The sequence below is a fragment of the Rhamphochromis longiceps genome, linkage group LG8 (assembly GCF_057381845.1).
Source record: "Rhamphochromis longiceps isolate RC_006_pf linkage group LG8, R_longiceps_female_GT1.1, whole genome shotgun sequence".
NCBI classification, from domain to species: domain Eukaryota; kingdom Metazoa; phylum Chordata; class Actinopteri; order Cichliformes; family Cichlidae; genus Rhamphochromis; species Rhamphochromis longiceps.
Window position 1 is genome coordinate 16,877,692 of NC_140564.1, and position 25,206 is coordinate 16,902,897.

Here is a 25,206-nt window from a genome sequence, read left to right on the forward strand (position 1 = left end):
AATAAGTGGGGTGAGCATGGACCTTTTTCTCATGGTCTGGCCAGCAAATTCAAAGTTTCCTGTTCTCTCTCATATACTGCTGATAAATATGGAGCTACTATTTTGCAAACACTCAAGCATTTTACATTCAAATATTTACTTAAACTTTCTAAAATCATATCCCTCCAAATTCAAGTGCATAATGCCAACTAGGGTGGCTGTAACTTTGATAAAGGAGCTTTTGAGTCAGTGAAGCTCACTTATGGTCAATGGCAGCGATACAGTTATGCTGAACCTTTCTGTAAGTGCTGCTGTTAGACTCTCTTAGCTGCTGTTAGGCGACGTTAATCAAATGGTCTTTAAAGTGGAGCTAACATTGGGGGGTGGGGGTAATGTCTAATCTGCTGACAATAACTACCTGTTACATAATTGGGAATAAGCATGTGCAGGAAAGAGAGCAGTGGTGGGGAAGGACAAAAACATAATCAGAAAGACATGACAAAAATATAGATGTACAAATGTTAAATGGTCATATTCAGTTTGAATGATCTTTAAATGAAAAGTAGCTTATAAAGAAAGACCACATGGTCAATCTCAAGAGGCAATTATGGAATTGCAATGTCCATCTCGACCAGTGTACTCACGGGGCAACGTGGCGCCCACTCCTATGTATTTTTAACGGGTTAATTCTAAGTTTATGAGAAGACATCGCTGTATATATATGAGTGCAACATTTTTTTTCCTATTACATAACCTAAAGAAATTACTTACTAGTACCTTTACGTCAAAAGATGACCAATATCTCTAAACGTTCAACAGAAATGTACTGTGAAAATAACGATCTCTCATTGTCTTTACCATCTAATTGAATAGGTTTAGGTGTGGGACTTTTAGTTGGCCAAAATATAATAAAAAAGTAGTGTTTAGTGTCATGGTCCTGGGCCATGTGGGCCCAGTATTCTTAGTTTTCATGTATTTTTGTATTTTGTTCCTTATTTAGGCCATGCTTCCTGGGTTGATCTGTTACGTTGTTCCTTATGTGTTTTCCCGTTGTGACTCTCACCCCCTGTGTGCCCCTCTGTGTATCTGAGCCCTCGTCTCTCCTTATGTTTTATTCCATGTTTCCCCAGCCCGTTATGTCTGTGTTTTCCCCGTGCTCTCTCTCCTCCTGTCTGAACCTCTGTGCACTTCCTGTTTACTTTGTGACTCTCACGCCTGTACATGTCATGTTCAGTTCACCCCGCCCTGTCTCGTTATGATTATCAGCGTCACCTGTGTTCCCCGTGTGTTCAAACTTTCCTCGTTTACCCTCTGTGTATTTCTGTCTGCGTCTCCCTCTGTTCGGCGTCGCGTTCTCCCTCATGCCGTGTGTGGTTCTCCCCGTGTCTTCCGGTATATGTTACTTTAGCTTTTCCCAGTTTAGTGTAGTTTTGCATTGCTTTTGTATCATCGTTATTGTTTATCACCTGTCAGCAATAAAGCTGCATTTTGAGTTTATCCCCCGTGTCTGTGAGTTTGCAATTTGGGTCCTCATCCTGCCTGCCACACGGCCGAATCATGACAGTTTAGTGTCTAAAGTAGTGTGAAGACGTCTTCTTGGGATTTGCAAAGTAAAGTGTGACCAAAACAGCAGCTCTGTCTGGTAGCTCAGGAACAAACCTCCAAAGTCCAGTCGGTGCTCTGCATGAGATAATAATGAGGAGGGAGAGTCGAGCACCCGTTTGTCAGACCTCGTTTGGAAAGACAAATTGCATCAGTTTTGTGTATGATGGATGTATGCGTCTTCTGATTTTGTCGTAGTAAATAATGGCGTGCGGCCTGTCACCTTTACCGTTTAATTCATTTGTTTATAAATTGTGTTATAAATATTCGGTGAGTCAGGAGTCGGCTGTCAGACCGGGCAAATTCTACTCTAAGCAGATTATATATGTATCATCTTCTCCCCCAGTGGAAGCAACTTAGCAGCAACCTCCTATCTGAAGCTTTTTGAATTATATTACATTCAATAAAACCAAAAATTACTTGCCGTCTCATGGATGTAGCCTCACTGGACTGCTGCCTCCAATCAGATGGTATAATGCTAACTATCAATATGTTGATTCTAACAATTACTTTGGTAGTAGGATTACAGCAGGTCCTCGTGATGCTAGCTCAGATGTGTCAGACTCACTTATCATACAACAAGGCTTCTGTAGAACTTCAGAAAATGCTTGATCCCAGATTTCTTGGGGTCCATTATGCAATAAGGTAAATGGTCTGCTCCTATGCAGTGCTGTTCCAACTTGGCAGTACCCATAGGCGTATTTCAGCACACCAGTGGGGATGCCATACAAGGTGCTCACCTCCTGCTTTGGGATCAGTATCTTTACAAAGGGGTCTCTGGCAATGGGGGGACCAGATCGAACTGCCAACCCTGATATTAATCCACAACACCTGAGCCTCAGCTGCCTGTGTGTGTTATTCATGTGTGCACAGAGCAGCATATCACTGAAGTCTTTGTGCATAAAATTGCACCTTCTGCAAGTCACTTTAAGTATCGTTGTATTGCCTTTGTTTTATTTCCAGATCAATTTTCTTTCAGTTTTATTGTGTTTATACAGCATTCGTTATCAAAGCCCATCTGAGAATAAACATAGCAAACCAATTATACGTGGTATTTTTTTCTGCTCAATACTTCAGCGCACACGAAAATAAAACTGGAACAAAGCTGAGTGAAACATCTTTCTTAAAAAACAAGCAAAATGTATTTCTTGCAACAGCAAACAGAAAAGAGAATGCATTTTACAGGATGTGCACTAACGCCTTGGCTTTCTCTGAATAAGTGGTTTAATCTTGTTCCTCTCATAACCTTTTCTTTACGACATAATGTGAAGTTTTGAGTCTGTATTGCTATTACAACAAATTCGCTTTACTTTCCAAAGTAAATCTTGTACCCCAGCTATTTGCAGAATAAACTGTAGCAAAAGGCAAGGAGGTAAAAAAAAAACAGCACAGAATGTCAACACTACAACCTCATCATCACACTGATATGTAGGTTGAGCGGGACATACCTCCAGCAGCCGTCTCGCTCGTATGAGAGGCTGCTGGAAGATTTGGACCGTCTCGAACAGTAGGTGTTACAGGCGGCAGACACCCTGAGGCTCACACCGCGCTACGAGGAAAAACATGGTGTTCTGGCACCTGTTGATGTCCTGATCACCACAAGTGAGCTATCAGCCCGAGGGAAGGAGAAGCAAAAGAGAGAGTGGAGAAAAAAAAGAAAGTAGATGGAAAAAAAAGGACTCCCTGCTGCTTCTCTTTAATGTGGAGACAGACTGAAAAGTTGGAACACGGCATGAGATTCTACATTCATCTCGCCAACATAGTCTGAAATTCTGACTGACATTATTCAAATTTCTCCACATGAAACCCAAGTGGAGCTCTTCATCCAGTCTTTGTGCAGCAGAGCCATAAAGAATTACTGAGAGGATGCAAAATGAGCAAGGACAGGTACCGGGGTCTGAACAGCACTGTGGAAACACCATTAGAGAATCGATACTTTTGTAGGCACATATCTAACGACAGTGCCTAATTTTTTACTGTAATTTAGTACCAACACAACATAGTCGCGAACGGGCCCACATCAAAGATTTATATACTGTCTGCATATGCGCATCAGCAGCCCAAACCAAAATCTTTGTGACCTCATTTTTAAGATAACTGGAGAGAAGAAGCATCGGTATTTTTTCCCAACATTTAAAGGCATCCAAGAAAAAATCCCAACAGGAAGCAGACATTTCTTTTTGGCTTTGAGAGCGAGCCCTGCAGTGCAGAAATTCATGTAGTGTATTAAGGCGAACATAAAGGCACAATACCTGCAGCACTTTGCTCCATAAATGCATCCATTCAGTGTAACTATAAACTCAAATTTCTGCTGCCTTACAAAAAACAACAAGCAACATGATTGAACTCATAAGCTAGAATACGACTGCATGAATATAAACATGAGATAGCCATGGGCAAGAAATATGCAAAGGAAGAAAGAAAAAATCAAGAGTTTCACAGTGCAATCTAGCACAGGGTAACTTCTAACAAGTTCAGGTAATAAAGAACTGTGGGAGGGAGACAGCATTTAAACTAAAGTTTGCACACATCAAGGCCCATGCATATTTTGCATATCTGTGAAATGAACATGAACATGTGTGTGGCTCCTCACCACGTTTAGTTAAAAAAAATATCTGAGTTATGATATGACCTGCTGAGTGGTACAAACCAGATCCAAGACGTTTGTGCTCTAGTTTTACTGAGCAAAGTTCTGCTTTATTGCTGTGTTACCTCTGTTACTTAGAACTAAGTAGCAGCTATTTGTGGATGGACCCAACTTTTACGGAATTGGGGTTGTGCAGCTCCCAATTTCTAACTTTGCTTTTACTCTTTAGTCCAAAACGCTGATCCCAAATTAACCCATTAGCTAAATGATTAATGGCAAATCCTCTCCTTATAGAAACAGTCAAAATGATTTGACAGTTCACCCACAGACACACCCTCACACACAAAACTGGCTGGGTAGCTGACATAGTGTGACATCTCGCTCTGTCACCTGAGCAGCACTGATGATGATCATGATTACATGTCTTTGGGTAAATGCAATAAAATTTAAGATAAATGTGTGTAAGATTTACTGGCATCTACAGATGACCTCACCTTCTCCCGTCCTTACAAACAGGTAGGTGAATCAGTGGTATAGAGCAATGTTAGGCTAGTCTGTTTTGGACATAGCGAACTCTTCTTCATGGTGGAAAAGGAGCCACTCCTTCTGCAGATATAAAGATACAAACATATTTATAGATTCCTGATCGTAAACTGTTGACCTTTAGAGTTAATTCAACAGAGGCACATCTCTGATTTCAATATGTTATACACAAATTCAAAGCATTTCTGACTCCGTGCTCTGGAGGTACGGATGTCACCTCGCCTGCTGCTTTATCCTCCCTTTGGATTCAGGCTGCAGCTTAAATCTCCAAACAGCATTTCAAACTGCACTTAGGCTAATTCTCCAGAGAGAGACCCTGCATTACTCTCCCATATTTCCTCCTCTAAGTCCCACGCTTGCTTGCTCTCTCTCTCTGTCATCATTGCTAAAATAAATCAAAGCTACAATAATTCATGAGTGTTAAGAGTGTGCGTGCATGCAAGCGCGTGGAGGAATGGGGTTGTTTTTTTTAAACTTTTTTCTGCAGAGTACCGGGATTTTTTTGAGAAGCTTTAACTCCATCTTACTGTGTGCAGAGAGCTGCCAGGAAAGGCAAGAAATGGAGCGTTTTAATTTGTAGTCACGCAGAAAGAGGAGCCTAAGAAAAAAAAAAACAGGTTACTGAAAATAATAGATGATTAACTCAGTATGAATTAGACTTCTCCTCTCAACAGTAATTAAATAATTGTTAGCAAGTCTTATGAAACCCAATGATAAAAACTGTTGAAGTGAAGCTGAGTGAAACAGGAATTTAATGCAGCAGTGTTGATATGAGGTCTCGCAAATGCAATGCTGTTAATGCAAATGCTTTACTCAGAAAGTGAATCCACTTTTCACAATCAGTGTGGATTTAAAATTTCCAATCTCCGAACCGGCTCGATGAAAGTTAATGAGGTTCCCCGTCAACAAAGACTTGAGCGCTGCAGCTCGACCTCTGGGCGATGTGAGTCACTCTGCTGCGTTCACTTTGGCATATTTTGTATTTACATTCTGCACTTTTTTTTCTTCCCCAGAAGGGCCAGGCCGGGTCAAATTTATCAGAAGTATCAAATCGGGCAGCCGCACATGTTAGCTCGAGGACAAGAAGCTAAAAAAATTCAGTCTGACTCGCTGGGAGTAGATGGGAGCGGATAGTTGTGGGTATTTTATACAGCAAACATGAAGAGAAATATAACATATTTAACTTGATAAATGATAAACCACCAACGAAACCACACAAAAAACCAAAAAACCCAAAGCTTTTCTGAGGCGTCGACTGTACAAACAGTAATAAAAGAATAAACAAAGTAGGTCAGTACGATGTGCTGCAGACCGGCAGAAACACATGAATAAAGAGCAGAGCGGAGAAGAAACAGCCTTCTTCTGTTTATGTTATTGTTTTAAGGGAAGCACGGTCCGTATCGCTCTCCAAATCATCTCCACTCGTCTCGCCATTTGCTTAGAAATCCTAAACCACACACACTCACACATACTCACACACACGGAGTGTATAAACCAGCCTAAACACACAATTTGATGTGTCTCTAAACATAAGAAGGCATTTATGACCATTTGGAGATAAACATTAAACATGAAAAATTAGATGTGCCATTTCATCATTAATTTTAAAAAAAGCCATTATGTCACCACAATTAGCAGTAGTCTTGTTATTTTTTTTGTTTTGTTTTATTTTTAATGCTTGCAATTGTTAAGCAAAAATGTTTTTCTGTGGATGTCAAAAATGTACGTAACAAAAATATAATCAAAGTTTATTTTTACGTGGTGATTTTCAAGAACAAAAGTCACAAAATGCTTTACAATATAGAATAAGATACAACAACTGAAATGTTATAAAGGGATAAAACAAAATAAAGGCAAACCTGCACAGGTGGGTCTTAAATCCACAGATCTAAGGTGCAGTGGAAGTGAGTTTAACTTGGATTTAGGTGCAGACAACAAGCGTTGATCAGCTCAAAGATTCAGATGTTTTGCGTGATTGTAGTAGCTCAATGATAAATGGAGGCACATTGACCACGAAGGGCTCTGCAAGTGATTGTACCGTGAACTTTATATGAAGCCAGTGAAAGAAAGACAGAATCTGTGTTACATGGGACATTTTAGAGGACCCGGTGACCTTCGAACCACATTCTGAAGTGATCCAGGGAAGATTTGCTGAGGCAGAGGAATAATGAATTACAATAATCAAGGTATGTTTAATCATCGGGATGTGAGCAAGTGATAAACCTCCTAAACATTAAGAATAAATGATATAAATCATGAGAACTGAGTGAAAGGCAAGAACGTAGACCTTCGATAGTGAATAGTTCATCCAATATGGCTTCTCAAGCAATTTGTGTATGACACCATGTAAGAAACCTGAATAATGCTCCTTGCTTTACTTACAATAAAACACTTAATGAAAAACTCACCGGCCAGCACTCCTGCCATGTAAAGCAGACTTATTCGTAGGATGCCATGGACCATCTCTAAGGGAACGCCGATCATCAGCTGTAATAAAGCGTTGAAGCCCAGCTGCTCCAAACTGAGGACAGAGCACACAATGAAAGTAAGATTAAAACTGCCAGCATTGGCCTTCGTGTGCCATCAGCTGCAGGTAACCTGAATTTTCTCTAAACCAGTACCGCAGGAGTCAAGAGCTTACCCGACGTGCATGAACATGTAGCTGAAGAAACGCCACACTTGTGCACGGTGGCCGGGGTGGTAGACCAGGGGGCTCTTCATGAAGTCAGGCTGATAGGTCTGCAGGACCCACTTGTTTAGCATGATGCCGTAGCACATGAAGACAATAATCTGCAACAAAGACACAAAGATGACACCAAACTGTCAATCTGTGCCGAGTACACGCACTCTCTGCAGAGTGCTTGTACAGAAGGTGAAAAGTGCCCCGCAAAACAAAACCCATTGTGCTTTATGAACGCCGCATGAGGTTCTCTTCTTCTTTGTATTCTTCAGCTGATGCTCATTAGAGTCTTGCAGACAATTACTGCCCACAGAAGAAAAAAAATGGCACATCTGGTTCAATTCCATTAATTTCTTTTCATAAAATAATGACTCATTGTTTCTGTGAATTAAAATGAATGCAAACTGTTATTATCACATTCTCATTGTCATTACAGACCATTCAGTGCCATTTGGAGGCATTATAAGAGCACTTAGCTTTCTTTCCCAAAGAATTAAGATGATTTCAGGGAAAATGATGAAGTTTTGTTAAGAAGCTGTAGGTTATTTCCGCCGCTTAATCTGCAACCATTCAGCTGTAGTCTCGGAGGGCGTTTGTGCTGGTGCTTTTCTTTTTTCAAAATTAACATAATAGGTCAATTAAAGCCACTGTGGTGGTGGCCAGGGTGCTTACTGACCTGGTTTCCAAGTTCCAAGACCAGTGTTTGAAAGAAAAAAAGAAAAAAATCCTACACGCAGGCTGGCTCAAGGACTCTGCTTGGAGGAATGACATTAAATGCACCCACTAAGCCTCCGACTCCCAAATGGGTTACCAGCTCATATCAAGCTCACAGTAAAAGTGTGTGATCAAAGGCAGAAAATCTTTTCAGGCTGTCTAAGGCGAACAACTGAGCTAACAGAACAGTGTGAAGTCATATTTAGGGGATTGGATGCTGACTTTGTGGATCTTAAATAAAATGCTGGGGGCCAAAAGCTCTAGGAATGCCCAGATCACTGTGGATGAATCAGGAGAATAACCTCCATCACTTTATAACACTCTGAAACCAGCTGATAATGTTTCCCACTAACCTGGACGATGGTGACGATGGCGATGAAGACGGGCGGGGGACACAGGCGGTTTTGGTGGAAATACCAGCGCCGGTCAGTTTCGCAGGGCAGGATCTCGTAGGCCACATAACGGACGAAACGTTTATAAAGACCCAACCCCGTCTCGTCCAGAAGGATCTCCCGTTGCAGTGTGCGGCGGCCATTGGCGATGGCTCGTCGGAAACTGCTGGAGCGTTTGCTGCTCATCTGAGGAAAAGAATAAAAAGAAAACAAAAAAGATGCATAAACTCAGTGTGTGCAACATCTTGTTGGTAAATGTTTGAATGTTAATTTAGGCTAATGGCATATAAAAACATCTATTTACTGTTTATTGTGAAGTTTTAATGATCACGTGAAGGTTTTTCTTCAGTTTATTTTGTTTGATTTCAGGGGGAAAACACCAGATAAGAAGCTCAATAACATTCTCTCGCCTGTATGCGAAATACAAAGACTGTACATAAATGATGGACATAGCCACAGCTGATTAGTAAAGTGCTGTTGAACTGAATGTGCCCATTGCTGTCCTCCAGCTGTCTTGAAACCAGAGTGGACTGCATGCTCATAGCAAACTCTGCTTTATCCCACATTGTGACTCAAAATTGTGCTGTAACTTTCAATAAGCATTATGTTGTATTGAATAAGACTTTAAACTCATATAGTATTTACATAGAGGACAGATCCAATTCAGCAGGTTTTCATTATACTTCTATAGACCGATTTCTTTGTGCAAGTGTAAAATTCAAGCAACTGCTGGCAGTTCGACAGAATAAGAGAACATGCTTCACTTTTCAGGCTACATCCATCTTTCATATACAGTCTATGGTTAAATATAAACGATATCCACAGGAAAATGGAGGAAAGACTAAGCCTGGGTTTGTCCAAAGAGAGCAAGTTTGTGTACCAGCACCTTTAGAGCTTACTATACAACACTCCACATCTCATGCAACTTCCTGAAATCTTGACATAAACATGTGGTTGTCAGGCCGCCAGTGTCTTTTCTCCACCAAGTAGTATTGGTAAAGTTTAAACACAGGACAGCAGAAAAGCCAAGTTGTCTTTTTTAAAGCTAAGTTTTAGTACGGTTCCAACAAGATGATTCATAACATGTTGGGAGTTTGTTATTTTTGGATGTAGCTAGGCTATTTTTTTCAGTCATTATGCTAAGTAAGCTAAATGAGCTGCAAGGCTGGCATGAGAGCGGTATCAGCCTTTCAACAAGAGAACACAAAAGCTTATTATCCAAAATTCCGCCTAATTATTGTATTCAGAAAGGATTAAAGACTTTAAGGAATCAGCACCTTGCATCCTTTATTCATTTGCTGCTTTTGATTTATTTATTTATTTTTAGCTATATGATGATATCATGTTTTTTTTTTTTGAGGGGGTTTTTTGCAAACAAGAGAACCTTAGAAGCATTACTGTCAACAGCTGGAAAACACCTTGCCAGAATAAACAGATCTCATCTCGCCTGCTGGTCTCATTTCAGCAATTAAATCCATAACTTTCCTCACACTAAGTGGATCAAACAAAAACAAAGGAGGGTTTGTTCTCACATAATCTGAGAGAAGCTCATCAGTGTGACTAATCACCCTGGATCAGAACAAACTAACAGTCATAAACTTCTGCTTTCACAAAGGCAAGACTAGGGACACTGTAGTTTTCTTAACTTCTTACCTGTTATTACATTATTCTTCATTTATGGATGATTTCTATATGTTTAGTTAATGTTTTTGCAAACTTAGACTAAGTGGAATGGCTTACGCAGGACAAAGTCAAGTTATAAATATTGAGTTTATTAGTTTGTCACTTTGACAGCCAGTCTGTATGTCGGGAATGATAGACAAACGCTGGTACAGAAGGGATTTGGTAAAACAAATACACTGCAGTTTAAAAAGACTGGATATTTTTAAAGGAATGCATTATTATTTGTGAATATTGTCAATTCTGTCCAATGACAGCAATACTGAGGTGAGTTGCTGATGATATTATGAACTTTTCTATTAGTGAGCACTGCTGTTAGCCCATGTTAGCTTCTGTTAGCTTCTGTTAGCCCATATTAGCTGCCGTTAGCCCATGTTAGCTGCTGTTAACCCATGTTAGCTGCTATTAGTTGATGCTACTAAAATGTTCTTTGAAGTGGATCTAACACTGTTGGACTTGGAAATTGGCAAACAAAACCCCCAAAGCTCTAACACAATGTGAGAATGCAATCAAACCGTTTATCAGAGGGAAGGTGCAATTTTTAAGACACTAGCATAACATTAGCTGGCATAATGTTAGCCCATCACCAGCTGCTCTTATTGTTTAGCCCACTTCTTATCAGTTGTCTGGAAATCTGCTGACAATAAGCGATTGCGACAATATCATGCCTAAATATGAGCATGTTTAGGCATGTTTTTCTGTTTTAGAGCACTGACTTCAGTTAGGGAGATGAAGCTTGTGAGGAAGACGAAATGAGGAAGATATTTTATTCAGATGCTTACTTACTGTTCCTTTGATAGTGAATTACTGTATACATTTACTGATTGAATACAAATATCTTGCTTATCGTTTTTATTTTGTGTTTCAACCTTTATTGTTCGTGCGCCCAAGAACATTGTTACAGTTTTGTTCATAAGGCCGGCATGACTGAGTATAATGTCAGTGTAATGGCAACCAGCAATATTCTGTTGTGAAGCTTTTATTCCATATAGCACAAGGCAGTAATATTTTTACAATGCAGAATGTTGCAGATTACATTAGGTACACTGTAAAACAACAGTTTAATGATGGCAAATCTATCTGCCAGCACTTAATTTAACTACAACGCTTCTTTCAGAAACTACACAGTATATGTTCATGACGAGCTTTAGATGTTATTCTAACTAAAGCAGAAGTTGAGAGGTATTTAGTGCTTAATGAATTTGTGAGAGCATGTGAATTTTTATTTTTCCTCCTACAAAAGCTATGTTACATGTTTAAAAACATGTGATTGGTTTTTAGCACACAACAGATTTTTAAAAAAGAGATAAGAAAGTTATTCAATGAGTAGGGTCTTTTTTTTTAAATTTAGACAAATGTAAGCCTGACTGCTGGCTAGATCAATTACTCCTCAGGCATTGTAATAATATGTTGTTGAAGTGTGTCCGCTCTTGAAAAGCAAATCTTAGTTGAAAGGAACTATTGCATGGAAAGAAAGAGGGCATTTGTACATGTGTGTTTGTATGTCTTCATTTTAATCATGGGCTCCAGGTTTGCTTAGTGAGCAGGGCCTGTGCAGAAGCTTGCAGGCTGACAGCACCAGCTCTTGATAAGTTATTTAATAGAGGCTTAGGATGAAAACTATCCTAATGCCACGATTTTGACAGCCGAGCCAGAGAACTGCTAGGATAACAACACAGAGTTCTTTTCCACCAGAGTTACCACTGAAAATACTGCCTGACTGGCTATCCACAGCAGGGGCACTTTAGATTCAATATCTGTATTTCCTAATAGAAAATGAGCACGCATAAGTCACAGCTATGATGATGGTGGAAATCTCTGGTGTAGCTAAAACATATGAGGCGAGCTGGCAGACTCGCCTCATAATGTATGACGAAACGAGACTCTAGAGAGAGTAAGAAGGCAGCAGCTACAACAGAAAACCTTACTGTACGTACAGGTTTCACGTAACAGTAACTTTAGACAAACATGGCAGCTTCATGTGAAGTGTAACAGAACCTCTTCAGGGGACCTGCAGGAAGTACAACCCACCATTAAAGGTACAACATCAGTAATTCATTAGCCAGGCCCTGCTGCTTGTACACTCATTATACATAGACACAGCAGGAGCCACAGTGGAAGAAATTGTGGGTCAATATCTATAAAAGCTAATGAGCTAAACATGCTAGAAGACAAAATCTGTAAATGTAGATGAACAAATAATGAAGAAATGCAAATAGCGGCGACTGTTTCTTCCCTCCTCTTCAAGAAATTGCTCAGGCAAAAATCGGGGGGTAAAAAAAGTGCTAATCCCTTTTGGAAGCTAACAGAGCAGGATGTGGTAACTATCCTAACTGTGGGTAATTATGATACTGGTGGTTGTACAGCGAGGGTGTAAGGGCCTGTTGCAAAGCGATAACCAGAACGATGTCGAGCTGGGCTGCTGGCTCTCCCACAGACGGAGGGTTGCATATTTAGTATGGAAATCAGGCCTGGAAAATGCAATTATACAATACTTGAGGCAGGAAGTGGAAGCGGAGCAAAAGGAGCATGGGGACATTAGAAGGCAGAGATGGGAAACATAAGACGGGGAGATCAGATGCCTGTCTGCGTGAGTTTGATTAACAGATTTTTCTGAGGCCACCAGTGGACAGCGAAAGGTGAGATGTCTTAATATAACTGAATGTACAGTTTAAACAAAGAAAATGGGACTGGCTTCTTTTCCAAATAAGATCACAGCTTATTTAATCTGGCTCAGTGACAGCACCTACCGCCTCTTTCTGCATTGCTACTGTATTCTCTCCCATTCATATTGCCTGAGTGAAAAGTTGTTCCCTGAAGGCACGGTTAAGCACGGCTGTCACTCTGCCTCACCTTCTCTGACATGCAGGACTGCCAACACTAAAGTGAGCATTAGCAGTCTTTTGATGTGACGACAGGAGAGAGACGGCAACCAGACAATAACACACACACACATAAACGTCAAAAGTCAAAACTTGAGGAGTGAAAAAGCAAAGTGCACAGGGAGGAAAAAATTAATTCACATGACATCAGTATAGCGCTGTAAGGGAAAATCTCTGAGGTGTGCATCAGTTCCCTGATGGGGCACAGTCTGCTAGGAAATAAGTGATGGAGAGGCAAAGAGCACAAACACATATAAAGGCAGTATTCTCCTTTAGGGATGGCTGATTGGAGCAGACTGACAGCAGTGTGTGCCTCATGGTGGCTGCAGGTTGTACGTGCTGCTCTCAGCTCGAGTCAATCGTTCTTGATGGATTAATTAGCCACACCACATGGTCAATACCATGCAGCTCAATACTAATTAGCAATAACAATTTGGGGGGGGGGAAAGCATCTTAAAGGCCATCCAGATGTCTGCATTGCAGCTGCAAAACAATCCATAAATGATTCTGATTATGCCCACTTTCCTTCCTCCTGCGATAAATCAGTTATCGATGCCGAAAGAATCGAAGGCTGTGCCAGTTAACAGTGCTACAGATTCACCATCACCAGGCTAACAGCGTCACTGTTTGCATTTACCATCTAATTTGCGAGTCATCCAAAGGGCCAAAAGCACCCTTCTCCTTTACTCTCTCTCACTCTGTCGTGCTCTCTCGCAGCAGCCTCTAAATCACTGCGGATCTCAGCCTCGCTGATTCTACCCTGACCCAGATACTCAGGTTCTTTCTTACTCAAATCCTTTTAAAAAAAATCAGAGTCCACCTTTTTTCTTTTTTCCCCCTTTCCCTCTCAGCAGTTTGCGGCCACAACCCTCCTTCATGGCTTAATAGTTGCAGCGCTAAAACTCCAAAAAGAAAAAAAGCCTTTACTCCAGGACACTTAGGCAAAGTGCATTACTTTTAGTTGGGAACCCATCTCCAACACAAAGCTTCAACTGGAGTTCAGCGTGCAGTGGGATGCTGATAGGTAGCATCTGTGTCCCAGGAGAGAGATGCCCCGTGAGCACTGTGACTTGGGAGACCTTGGAAACTTTAAAAATGCTGTAATCGCCTACTTCCAGAATGAAACTTTAACTAGACTTTTGACTCTCAAACGCTCAGTTTAAGACATTTAATATTTATTCAAATTCAAAAGTGTTTCCCCAACATCACCTCCTGAGGGACCGGAGAATATTAGCGCAACATCTGGGCAAAAGGATAAAAATGAAAACAGGAAAAGGCGAAGTCCTAAAAATCCTTCAACCTGAACACAGAGAAACCCCTGCTATAATCTCTGAAGCACACACTTCACCCATGTAATTAACCATGGCTGCCATTTTGTATCTCTTTCGAACATTAGCCAAATTACCACCCGAAGGAGAGCGGTGACACACTTCTTCAGCTACATAGCTGGAACATGATAGCATCAGAGGGCTCAATAGGTGAAATTAAACATAGGATAGGAATACATCAGACTTCCCGGTGAAATCCTTTTTCCCCGAGTTCTTAAACCCATGCTCATCTTTCACACTTTCATCCCCTCCAAACCCCTAATGTATGACCTTTGAAACCTCAGGTGTCTTTTAGCCTTCTGAATTGATCAAATGTCTGCGTTTTACTGTGGAGCTGCTTGAAAATATCTATTGGTTTCCTTGTGCAGAAGTCTGCACTGATTAGCAGTCAGACACAGACCACTAGTCTTTCGTGTATGTACGAGTGTGTGTGTGCAGGCGTGCGTGAGTGTATGCACAGTTCCCCAAGAGAGGCTTTAGCAGAGCGTTACTTATTCACCCCTCTGGCTGAACTGATGGAGTTCTCTGGCTCGGATCGCCCTGCATGAAAGATGACTCGAACGTGAACGACGCGCGAGGCTTGTCTTGTACTAGTGCGAGCGCGCACGGTCTCGCGCAGACACCAGAGAAGCTGTTGCCTAACGGTGTGATTCAAAACACATTTACACCCACTGAGGTCGAGCGAGGCAGTGTGAATTCACGGCTGCAAAACTCACGGAGCGAATGTAGAACAACAAATCAGGAAAAAAAAGAAAAATGTTGAACACAGCCGCTAAGAGACACAACAGAGAGAAATCTCACCAGCTTGTGAGCTGAAAAGGCACAGATTGAGAATACACACACACACACACACACACACACACACACACACACACACACACACACACACACACACACACACACACACACACACACACACACAGACACACAATGCATCTTGCTATGTCCATTTTAATAATGTGCAGGGGTGTTACATTTTCCACAGAGGCCAGACCACAAAATCAATACAGACACCAGACTTCAGGCAGCGGCTATAACACTGTAGCAGCACTGAACCTTCCAAATGACAACACGACTGTCATCTGTTATACACTGTGGAGTATCACTTACAAATCTGCTTCAGATACAGTTATGTGAAAAGAAGCAAGCAAAATAAATAAATAAGCTAAGGGAGAACTGGACTAAATCCAATCTTCAGAGAGCGAAGAAGCCAATGAGGTGAGAGCCACGCAGAGCGAGGAGGGGAAAGAAGGCCCAAGGTATTCGCCCATGATCCGGATGAAAATGTCATATTACGCTCTGCACTCTGTCTGCAGAGCTCACGCGTCACGTGCTGCACGATGAGAGGCCAGATTCGCATCAACATTCAAATATCCTCTAAATTAGTGTGTCTGTGTGTGTCTGTGCACATCAGGGAGAGGGGAGGCGGTGAGACAGACAGCAAGGAAGTGGGAGGCTGCATCAATTAATAATAAACTTCTTGAAAATGTTTGCATATATGCAAATTGCACGCATGTGCACAACAGCGTGGGTATTGTTCGCGTTCACATGTGCGAATCAGACGAATCTTTAAAAAACAGACCTGGGGGTCGATATCTGTGTGAGACATGGGCGCTCTCAAATTACCTTAGATTGCTGCCGACTACTACCAATGCCGGCTACTAATCGAATGCAATTTGCATTTGGCTGATGGGCAATTTTAAAAGTGTCTCCCTGATGATGTTGGAGGCGAGGCTGTGTGTTTTTTTTTTTTTTTAACCTCTTTCCTTTGCAGAACATATGTTCACAAGAAAAAGAGAAGGAAATGAGATCCGAGTGCTCAAGGAGACAGGTTCATAATGAAGGGGAGGCAATATTGCATGGACTCAGAAGGGGAGGATTCAGATGAGATGCAACAAGATGAGAAGGATACGGAAAAAAAACAACCCACACTTCAACAATGGTTGCGAAAGAGAGGCTGTTCTGTGGGAGCAGCACCTCTACAGTCTGTAGTGGCACAGACCTCAGAAATGGGACCAGCTCCAAATTGAATGGCCTCATGTGGCCTTTGCTACAAATCATAGGGAGCACAACATGCAAACACAGAAGCATGCATAGAGGCACACACACACAGAAAAAGAGATAAACAGAAAAAGAAAGCAGGAGCGGGGGAAAATGAGCTTAAGGAAGAGAAAACATCCCAGGAATTGCACTGCCTTGAATTAATCACTATGCTTACACCCTACAGCACCAGGAGCCAAAAGCAGGTGCTCATCTGTGGGCTTGGAGAGACTCAGGCTTTCAGATATAAAGCTCTACATGAATTTGTAACTGCAAAAAGAAGAGCAGGGAATGAATTAAAAGGAATGCATGCTTCACATTAAGTCATCTGTGGCTGTGGTTAAGAGATGACTGCACACAGACTGTCCTCACATCAGCTTATAGAACACTTTCTGGCACATAATCACTCATCAGGGAGTCAAACATTAGAAAACGGTTCAAATTAAACCATGAGATGTATCTGGAATATTGGAAAAACAACACTATTCAGCCATATTGCGTTTAATATGTTACTCCTTACAGTATTAGTGTGTTTCAGTATATATGTGTTATAATAAACAGAATCTATTGCTTCGACACGGTGCTCTGCCAGCTCGGTGTGGGTGTTTCCCGCACTTGCTGTTGCCGGCTTGTGAGGTTAAGTGTCTGGATTTACCGACACATTAACTGGAAAGATTGATCCTTCTTTTGGAGGACAACGACCTAAATGGTCGAGTCAATTTTCGCCACTGCAGAGCTCGCCGGCTCTGTCTGAATCAATTCTGTAACCTTTCTGAAATCCAACAAAAAGAGGAAAAAAAAGGTGGGATGTTTGTGTGCGTGTTGTTGTGCGCAGCGGGATACAAAGCAACTCCCAACTCGCATCGCTATTTGCGCCCGTGCACGTGCGCTCGCGGTTTCCACTCACCAACTCGATGAGCTCCTGGTAGCACACCTGCCCGTCTTCATTGCTCTGGACGAGGGCTAACAGCATGTCCAGCTTGGATGGGTCCAGCTGCAGCTCATGGTGCTCCACCAAACTGGTAAAGTTCTCCACTGCAATGAAACCGGTGTTCTCTGGGTCCAGCTGAAAATAAATAAAAAGACAAAAACAAAGCCCTTGGAGTAAAAACCGCAAGGCAGCCGCTACAATGCACTATTATGCATCTTTATTTTTTAATAAGCAGGTGTCAGTCTGCCCTCTGGGAGAACACATCAAGTAATAGACAGCTGGGGTGTACCAGTATTTACAGACACAACAGAGTCTATTCGGGGCTTGACACCAGATTTCATTAAGCTGATGCTTATATGATGTCTTTAAAAGACACTTTAAACCTCATAAAAGGAGCAAATCCATTGAAACCCAACATGTTAGGCTGTTGAAAGCAGCAACAAGAGAAGGGCGAGTTTGTCATTCTAGGTTTCCTAAAAACACGAAAAACAAATCAAAACCAAAAAAAATCCTGACCAACTTTTCAGTCTTTATTCCTGTGTGGGTGCCTCCACACGAGTCTGTTTTTGGCCACATTTGCGACTCACAGTCAGTGTGTTTTTTTTATAATCGCCACTCACAAAGACCCACAGCCCCGTGGGTTATTACTGCTGATGTCTGTATGCCCGAGCTGCTCCTTGTAATTGATTTAAGCAGGAGAATCTCATAAAATCATCTGAGTGTTTTTGTTTGAAATAGCACCAGGTTAAAAATGGCTTGTAAAGTATAGGGTGTGTGTCTATGCTTGGTTTATGTAATGTGGGGTCTCCCCCCCGCCCCTTTTTTTTCTCCAGCATAACATACAGCACTACTTCATTTTCTTCTCTTTTTAGTGATGGAGCGTTAATTTCTCATGCCCGCTCTCCTTAGTGCATCTGTGTTTGTGAGACTGTGCCCGAGGACAAACCGAAGCAGCACAAAGAGACCGCATGGGAAGAGTCCTTGCTGCTTCTCTTTTGACTGTTTCCTGAATGCTAACAGTGCCTCATTAGGTTCTGGAGAGCATACCGACGGCCTTTTGTCGCCCCAGGAAGGGAGGGGGGGTGAGGTGAGCTTTTCAGATGTTGCGTCAGGATGTAGTCAGTCATGCTGGATCATTGTTGGTCGTATCACAAGTCCATGAGAAGGATCTGATCTAAAAGCTGCCTTAGTCTGGACGTGATCTGAACCGACACTGTGTCGGTCTCTACTGCAGGAAGTTCAAAGCTAAAGGCTTTACTGCTCAACGAAGGAGCAAAGAACATGAATCAGGGAATGCATTGGTGTGAGAGTGTGCATTTCAGATTTTCACTCCCTGGACACTTTTTAGTCATCTGGGAGAGCGTTAGTGAAAGCAGGAAGTTCATAGTAAGTTTTAATGATTTAATTAGGATGAGTGTTTTCTACTGCTACGTGATGTAGTGAAGGGATATTGTTAATACTCTACAACCACTAAATAACTCATCACCAGGAAAAAATAAATCTTATACCCTCAACAAAGTGTTTGTACTCACATAAACTTACTAAATTTACATTTATGTTTGACTGATGACTGTTTACACATCACATATTGACTGTGAATGTGATAGCCAGCACTCCCATGGCAGACTGGAACGAACATATTACCAAATTTGTGGACACAAATGAACCAAAATAGGAACAACACAGCCCCCCTGTTTATTTTTAGGTAATCTCCTTAACTCTGCGTTCCACGGATGTTTGTTAAAACAGAAGAACCGAGCGCAGCAGCACAGTTCTCTTCAGTGTTGATGTGTAGTGTACCGAGATATAGAGGGGGGAGGGGGTGACAGCAAGGAGGCAAGAGGTGAAAAATGGAAGAGGTAGGTGGGTGGTTGGCGGGTTGATGAAATGAAAGAAAATGGAAAATGGCGAGATTAAAGTTGAAGGACGAGAAGGTATGAAACAAGAGGGGGGAGAGCGCCAGAAAGGAGACGGGACTGAAAGTAAAAATGCCTCACTGCCGTCTGTGCACATCTGGCTAACCCAGCGGTCTGGCAGTGAGTCCTCTACTTCTCTTTCCTATAAGAAGGCTGTGACACACTCCAGTGCTCTGCATCCTTTTGCCACAGAGGAGAGATAGATCAGATTCTAATGTGCTCCCGGCTCAGCCCGGGCTGACAGGGGGAACAGAGAGCCACACTGGGGACGTCTGATTACTGTCAGCCTCCATATGTCAGCACATCACTACCCTACACATACAGCAGAAGTGCACAGGCACGCTGTATATGGCTGTGCACATTTACACAAACCACAAGTGTTGACACTGAGCTGTCATACTGCACAGGTACTTCTCCCTCCATGGTATGACCTTATTCAGGAAGAACGTCACATAGGGGAGACTGTCTGCAGAGGATACACGAAGGTGGAGGACTGGTTCTTGTAGCCAATTAGGGTTATCAATTACCAAGATGAGGCACAGTGAGATAAATGAGTGTTGGCAAGAGGGAGGGCCTGATTTTTTTCTTTTTCCCCCCTCCCTTGGACAGGCTGTTGACGTGCATGAACAAGGGAGCTGGGCAGAGAAACAGAGGGAAGAAAGGGTTTGGAAGAAGGAGGGAAAAGCACTGAGAGGGAAGCAGTTATTGAAGCGATCCAACACTGGTGAGGGCGACACTGGTGAGGGCGACACTTTGACAAGCTGCATGCGTTGCCATGGTTACGTGGTTTGCCTGCGTGTCATCCCTTTCTTGCATTTACCCCTACAAACATATTGGCATTCGAGAGGCAAAGGAAAGACACAACAGGGAGGGGGCGAGAGAGAAAAAGGCTGTAAAAAAGGGAAAAGACGGCAGGAAGTGAAAATAAAAATGAAGATGGATAAGAAAGAGACCAACGAGATAAGAATGAGGCGGTGCTACGATGAACTCTGGGTGTAGATGTAAAGGGAGGCGGAGCGGGAAATTATGATGGTGTCGAGGCAGACGGATCAACCGAATCGAGCTGCCTCAAGAGCAAGTGTGAGGAGGTGGACAAGACACAGGATGAAAATGTATACATGCGGAGGGTAGAGAGGAGAAGAGTGCTGACTGCAGGGAAATGATCTCAGTGTTAACCCCTGGGACCTCCATTACCTTCAGCACAGCGACTGACTGACCCCAGCCAAAGACTGATTTATCTGTCTGTTCCACAGGAACTCGAGGGCAAACCCTCGAGAACAGGGACAAACCACAAACCCCCAGCTGTGACACGGATACAGACGGCAGTGCTGAAACATGGTTCGGCCATAACATTAAAACCACTGACAGATGACGTGAATTAACATTGATCATTTTGTTGTGAAAACCTCGAGACCTGGCATTCACGTGGACGTTACTTTGTCACGTTCAGAGCCTGATTCATGGATGCTCATCTTCACAACCCAGAAGATCTTCTATTAACGTCCCAGTGTCAGACACTGAAGGACACCCTCCAGAGGGTCTGCATCCAGAGCTGTTTAGGGGTTACAAGAGGGACGAATACAATAGGGCAGCCGGTTTAAATGCTGTGTAAAACTGGTGTATAATCTTACATGCGGAACTGACACTGACAGTTGCTCTGTAGCACTAATGGAGCTGTAGCTAACACTGAAGTGACATTATCAAGGGCAGAAAGCAGAGATGATTAAACTGTCTACAGCTTGTATCCATCCACTTTAATCTTTACTGCTTTTTGGGCTCTTTGATCTAAAGAAAATTATTCAACAACAATACTGATGACTGATTGATTAAAGTACACAAAAGCTCTTAATTTTGGACTGTGGATCTGACAATGAAAAGCACAACAAGGATTCTATTTCCTGATGAATACCGCTTTTAGTTTTCAAAATGTGTTCAGTAGTATAAACTTTAAGCGAAAACAACCCCTTGCTCCCCTGGTCTGTGACCTAAGAAGACACTTTCCTGATGAGTTTGTTGTCTCAAGTTTTACAAAATACTGCATGATCTTCATTTTATAAATTATTGTCAAAAAGCAGGATAAAGAAAAACACTTTCAAGAGTGGATTTACAAGTCTCTATCGAGCAGATTTGAACAAATTAGTTTCTAAGTCTAATTAGCCCCACACTAGTCATATTTGTAGTTTCATAATGTGACTTAAGTAACCAGTGTCTTTATGGACGTGTCCATCTTTTACATACAGGCTATGCACAGTAGCTACAAGTACTAAATGAATGGTTGCTTGATAAATAGCATTTAGTCATTGGAAGGATAGTGGTTTCAGTAACGCCTAACTAACAGGAACGTAGCAGCACTGCTGGCGTGGCTCCCTGGTACACACTCAGTGACACAATGCTAACCCTGTGGCACGGAGCCAAAAAAAGACAGTCCACTTTGGTGTCTGTGAACAAGAGCACCAAGCTTGAACGCTGCTGTGGCATTTACAGGGCAAAGCGTATTTGCATGACATCAGATTAAAAAAACAACAAAACCCTCTGAATTGTCTCTGCTGCCCTCGGGATGCACTGGTGTTCACCAACAACTGGGCCACCGACTCCGTAATTATCACAATGCTTGTTCTGCTGTGCTATTAATATCAGCGTGTTGTTAAACTTTACCGCTCTAGTGCTGCGACGTCACAGGCCTAAGATCTAAATCGCGCCCAAACGGTCATCGGACTCCACTTTCTCATGTTAAGACAATGCAAACACAGGGAATTTCAATTTCAAATACAGCTGAATACAAAGAAGAAGAAAAAAAGAGTGGTGGACAGAAATGTGTCAGAAAAGCATTCAGAACCCCAAGGCCTTATGGGTGAGATCTAAATACGATTAGACCTGAATGCTTTCGCGGCTGAATGCTGCCAACCATCAAGTTACCTTATCAGGGACACTAGAATAGAAAGGCCACCGTAAGCATGCGTTTATGTGTGAGGCTGCATAGGCCAAAAATAGCCCACGCTCAGCACTACAACCTCCTGCAGACAAAGACTAATAAACTCATGTTTCTACGGTTTCGCTCGCCTTCTTCTCCCCCTGCAGCATTTTCACGTGGTTCAGTCTGACAGACCCGCAACAACCCCTCTCTTCAGACCTGCAGTCCTCACATATGCATAAGACGTCAAGTCTCCACCTATAGTGGTTTCGGAAGACTTCACTGAAACTCCCAAATGCTTAAACTCTACAACAACTAAAAGATGCTCGATCTGAGGATCTATCAGGCCAAGTTTGCCTCAGTTTTCCAGCAGCAGTGAAATGAATGATGCATAATTACAACATTCCTGGTTTGGACCTATCCCTCCAACATATACCTTTTATTTGCCCGTTGACTTGATTGTCTGATAAATGCATCACTCTAAAACGAAGGGAAATAGCATTCAAATTATATCCAAATCTATTTTTCTTTAAAAGTAAAAGACGGCAGATTCGGCATGCTAGACAGCGGAAAAACTAAGAGGCGACAGTGACTGCATGATCATCTCCCTTTACATCCGACTACAGTTAAAATACCCTTGAGAGAAGCACTTGATCTCCAGGTGCACTTGTAGATTTGCTTAGAAGCTGGCAGGATATTGCTGTTGTTGTGGAAAGCCTCCAGTGAATGTGACAAGAGAAATCTGGAGGGCAGAGCTGCATCAACATGAGGCATGTTCAGCAAAACATTTTCCTGGATAAAGATGAGGGAGGAAAGTGCTCGATGTTTAGGCAGGCAGAAGGCTTTGTAAAAAAACAAAAAAAACCAAGCTTTCCTGCTCTCCGTCCAAATGCTGTTGGCAGATTTCACCTCATTTTAGTTTAATTAGAGAGACCTTTTCCAAATCAAAGGCCGCCGCATGGAGTCCCAAAGGTGGAGAAAGCCTGTCGTCAGCCAGTGTGAATGATTTTGGTCTAGACTTGAGCTTAACAGAACTGCTCAGCTGGGGCCTTGCAAACTGACTGTATGCAAATACTGGTCCAAGCAAAAACAAAAAACAAAAAAACCCCCAATCAATAAAACAACTAGTAATTTACAGTGTGGAAATATTGGCTTTGTCCCCCGGCTAAAGACCTGTTACACTGAAAATGGATATTGACAGAGATTAGTCAGCCTCACACTGCAAAGTATCTGTGAAGGAATATGAACTGTGGCTAAATCACTAATGTATTTAATCTTAAATCGCGTATACAGCGCATGACTCACCGGTGCCACCACACTGCATCTTTTCAAATAACCCACACGGGCTTTTTCCAATTACTTTAAAAACCACACGCATTCATAAAAAACGGAATCACAAACGCACACGCATCCTAAGTACAAAGTCTAGATGTGTGTGTCTGCGAGGCAGTTTACTGTGTAAGCACTTTAATGTGAACATGTTTGCAGTCCCTTGAGTCAATATGTTGCAGATGAGCCACTCGTGACCCGCCTAGACTCTGCAGCACACAATCAATTTCTTCCTTCTTGGACATAATGACTGTCCATACACCCTGACAATCAGTGAACGCCCCCAGTGGGCCGGGTTCTCATTAAAAACAGAAGACATGCTAGTTAAAAAACAGACATCAAAATCCAGTTGAACGTCTGCCTTCAAGCAGCCCAACCCAAGCGTGCACACGATTTTTTTGGTTTAAACCATTTTGGTTTTGGTAAATTTGGAGATGGCAGACCAAAGATAAATATGACTGAAGAGTAAATATGGCAGCTTGGCTTGAAGACAGATGTCAAGAGGCACATTTTTCACTAGCCTAAATATAGTCACAAACCCTGTGTTTCAACTTGGCAAGAACCTCCAACATGGCTGGGGACAAAAAAAAAAGAAAGATGGAAAAGTTTAAAAACAGACACTGTTATTTGGCCTTAAAGGGGAAAAAATGACATATATATTTATATAAAACCAGGGCTTCAGGGAAACTGTCTCACTGTCTCAGAAATAAAATGTTAAATAATCCTGCAAACTCAAAACCCTCGGGTGTTAATATCGGGTGTGTGGCAAGTGCAGCAACTCAACCTAAACTGCAGGAAAAACAAACACAACCATAGACATGCAGAAGGATTGCTGCAGCATTTACAGTTGACCAAAAGACTAAAAACCATCCTTCATTTAGAGAACACAGCGATCTGTCTATCCAAGCATCCATGCATTCAGTATATTCAGTATCCATCCATCAGCACACACATCTCCTTCAGAATTCCTTCTATAGACCGTGACACGATGGTCTGCCTCCTGCTGTGGCTCAAGATCTGACCTCACATTCTTGTGGCCAACATCGCTCCGAGATGCTTTCATTTGTGCCCGTGCACGCACAGTCCCTGCTATCAATCCCAACATCAGTTCTCAGCACAGCCTCCATGTCTCAGTCCCTGGGTAGACGGCGAGGTGGCCGGGATCCTGTAACCATAGAAACCTCTGCCGCTGCTTCCTTGCTTACCTGCTCTTGTATGAGCTGAAACAGGGAGCTTCTATCCATATACTGGCCAGGGAGGTGAGAGGAGCCGCCGAGGACAAGGGCATAGGGAGGAGCGAGAGAGAGGAGTGGTGGTCTGGTTGGAAAAGATGGGAGAAGGTGGAGGGGGGAGATACGGTTAGGTAGCCGCTGGTGCCTAAATAGTAGCGTCAGGCCGTTTCGTTACTGCCGTGTTTCCCCCCCCCCTTTTCCTGTTAATGGTCCCTGGGTTTTCTTGCTAGTGGCGTCGCCGGGGTGATAAACGGGGGTGCTGAGTGCTCGTCGGGTGGTGCAAATGGACTGTGACTCTGCTCCGTGTCAGTACAGCGTGGCGCGGTGGTAAACCCAGCTTCAGCAGACGACAGGCAGGCACGCAAGGCAAGGCAGATCCAGCAGCTCTCATTCACTCTCCTCCTCCTTCTTGCTCTCCTCTATCCCATTGCACTGACTGCTACCTCTCTCTCCTGCTCTC

The 25,206-nt window shown here is 42.5% G+C and overlaps 1 protein-coding gene across 1 annotated transcript in view; it reads right to left on the reverse strand.

The window, feature by feature from the left end:
• Positions 1–25,206, reverse strand: part of rhbdl1 (rhomboid, veinlet-like 1 (Drosophila)) — a 54,061-nt gene extending 28,855 nt beyond the window's left edge. Inside the window, exons 1-5 of the mRNA XM_085416130.1 lie at positions 24,720–25,206; positions 17,335–17,493; positions 8,459–8,683; positions 7,353–7,501; positions 7,120–7,232 (exon numbers count right to left, since the gene is read on the reverse strand). Of these exons, the coding sequence (XP_085272256.1) occupies positions 7,120–7,232; positions 7,353–7,501; positions 8,459–8,683; positions 17,335–17,493; positions 24,720–24,758 (685 nt within the window). The 5' untranslated portion in view covers positions 24,759–25,206. The remainder of the gene's footprint in view (positions 1–7,119; positions 7,233–7,352; positions 7,502–8,458; positions 8,684–17,334; positions 17,494–24,719) is intronic.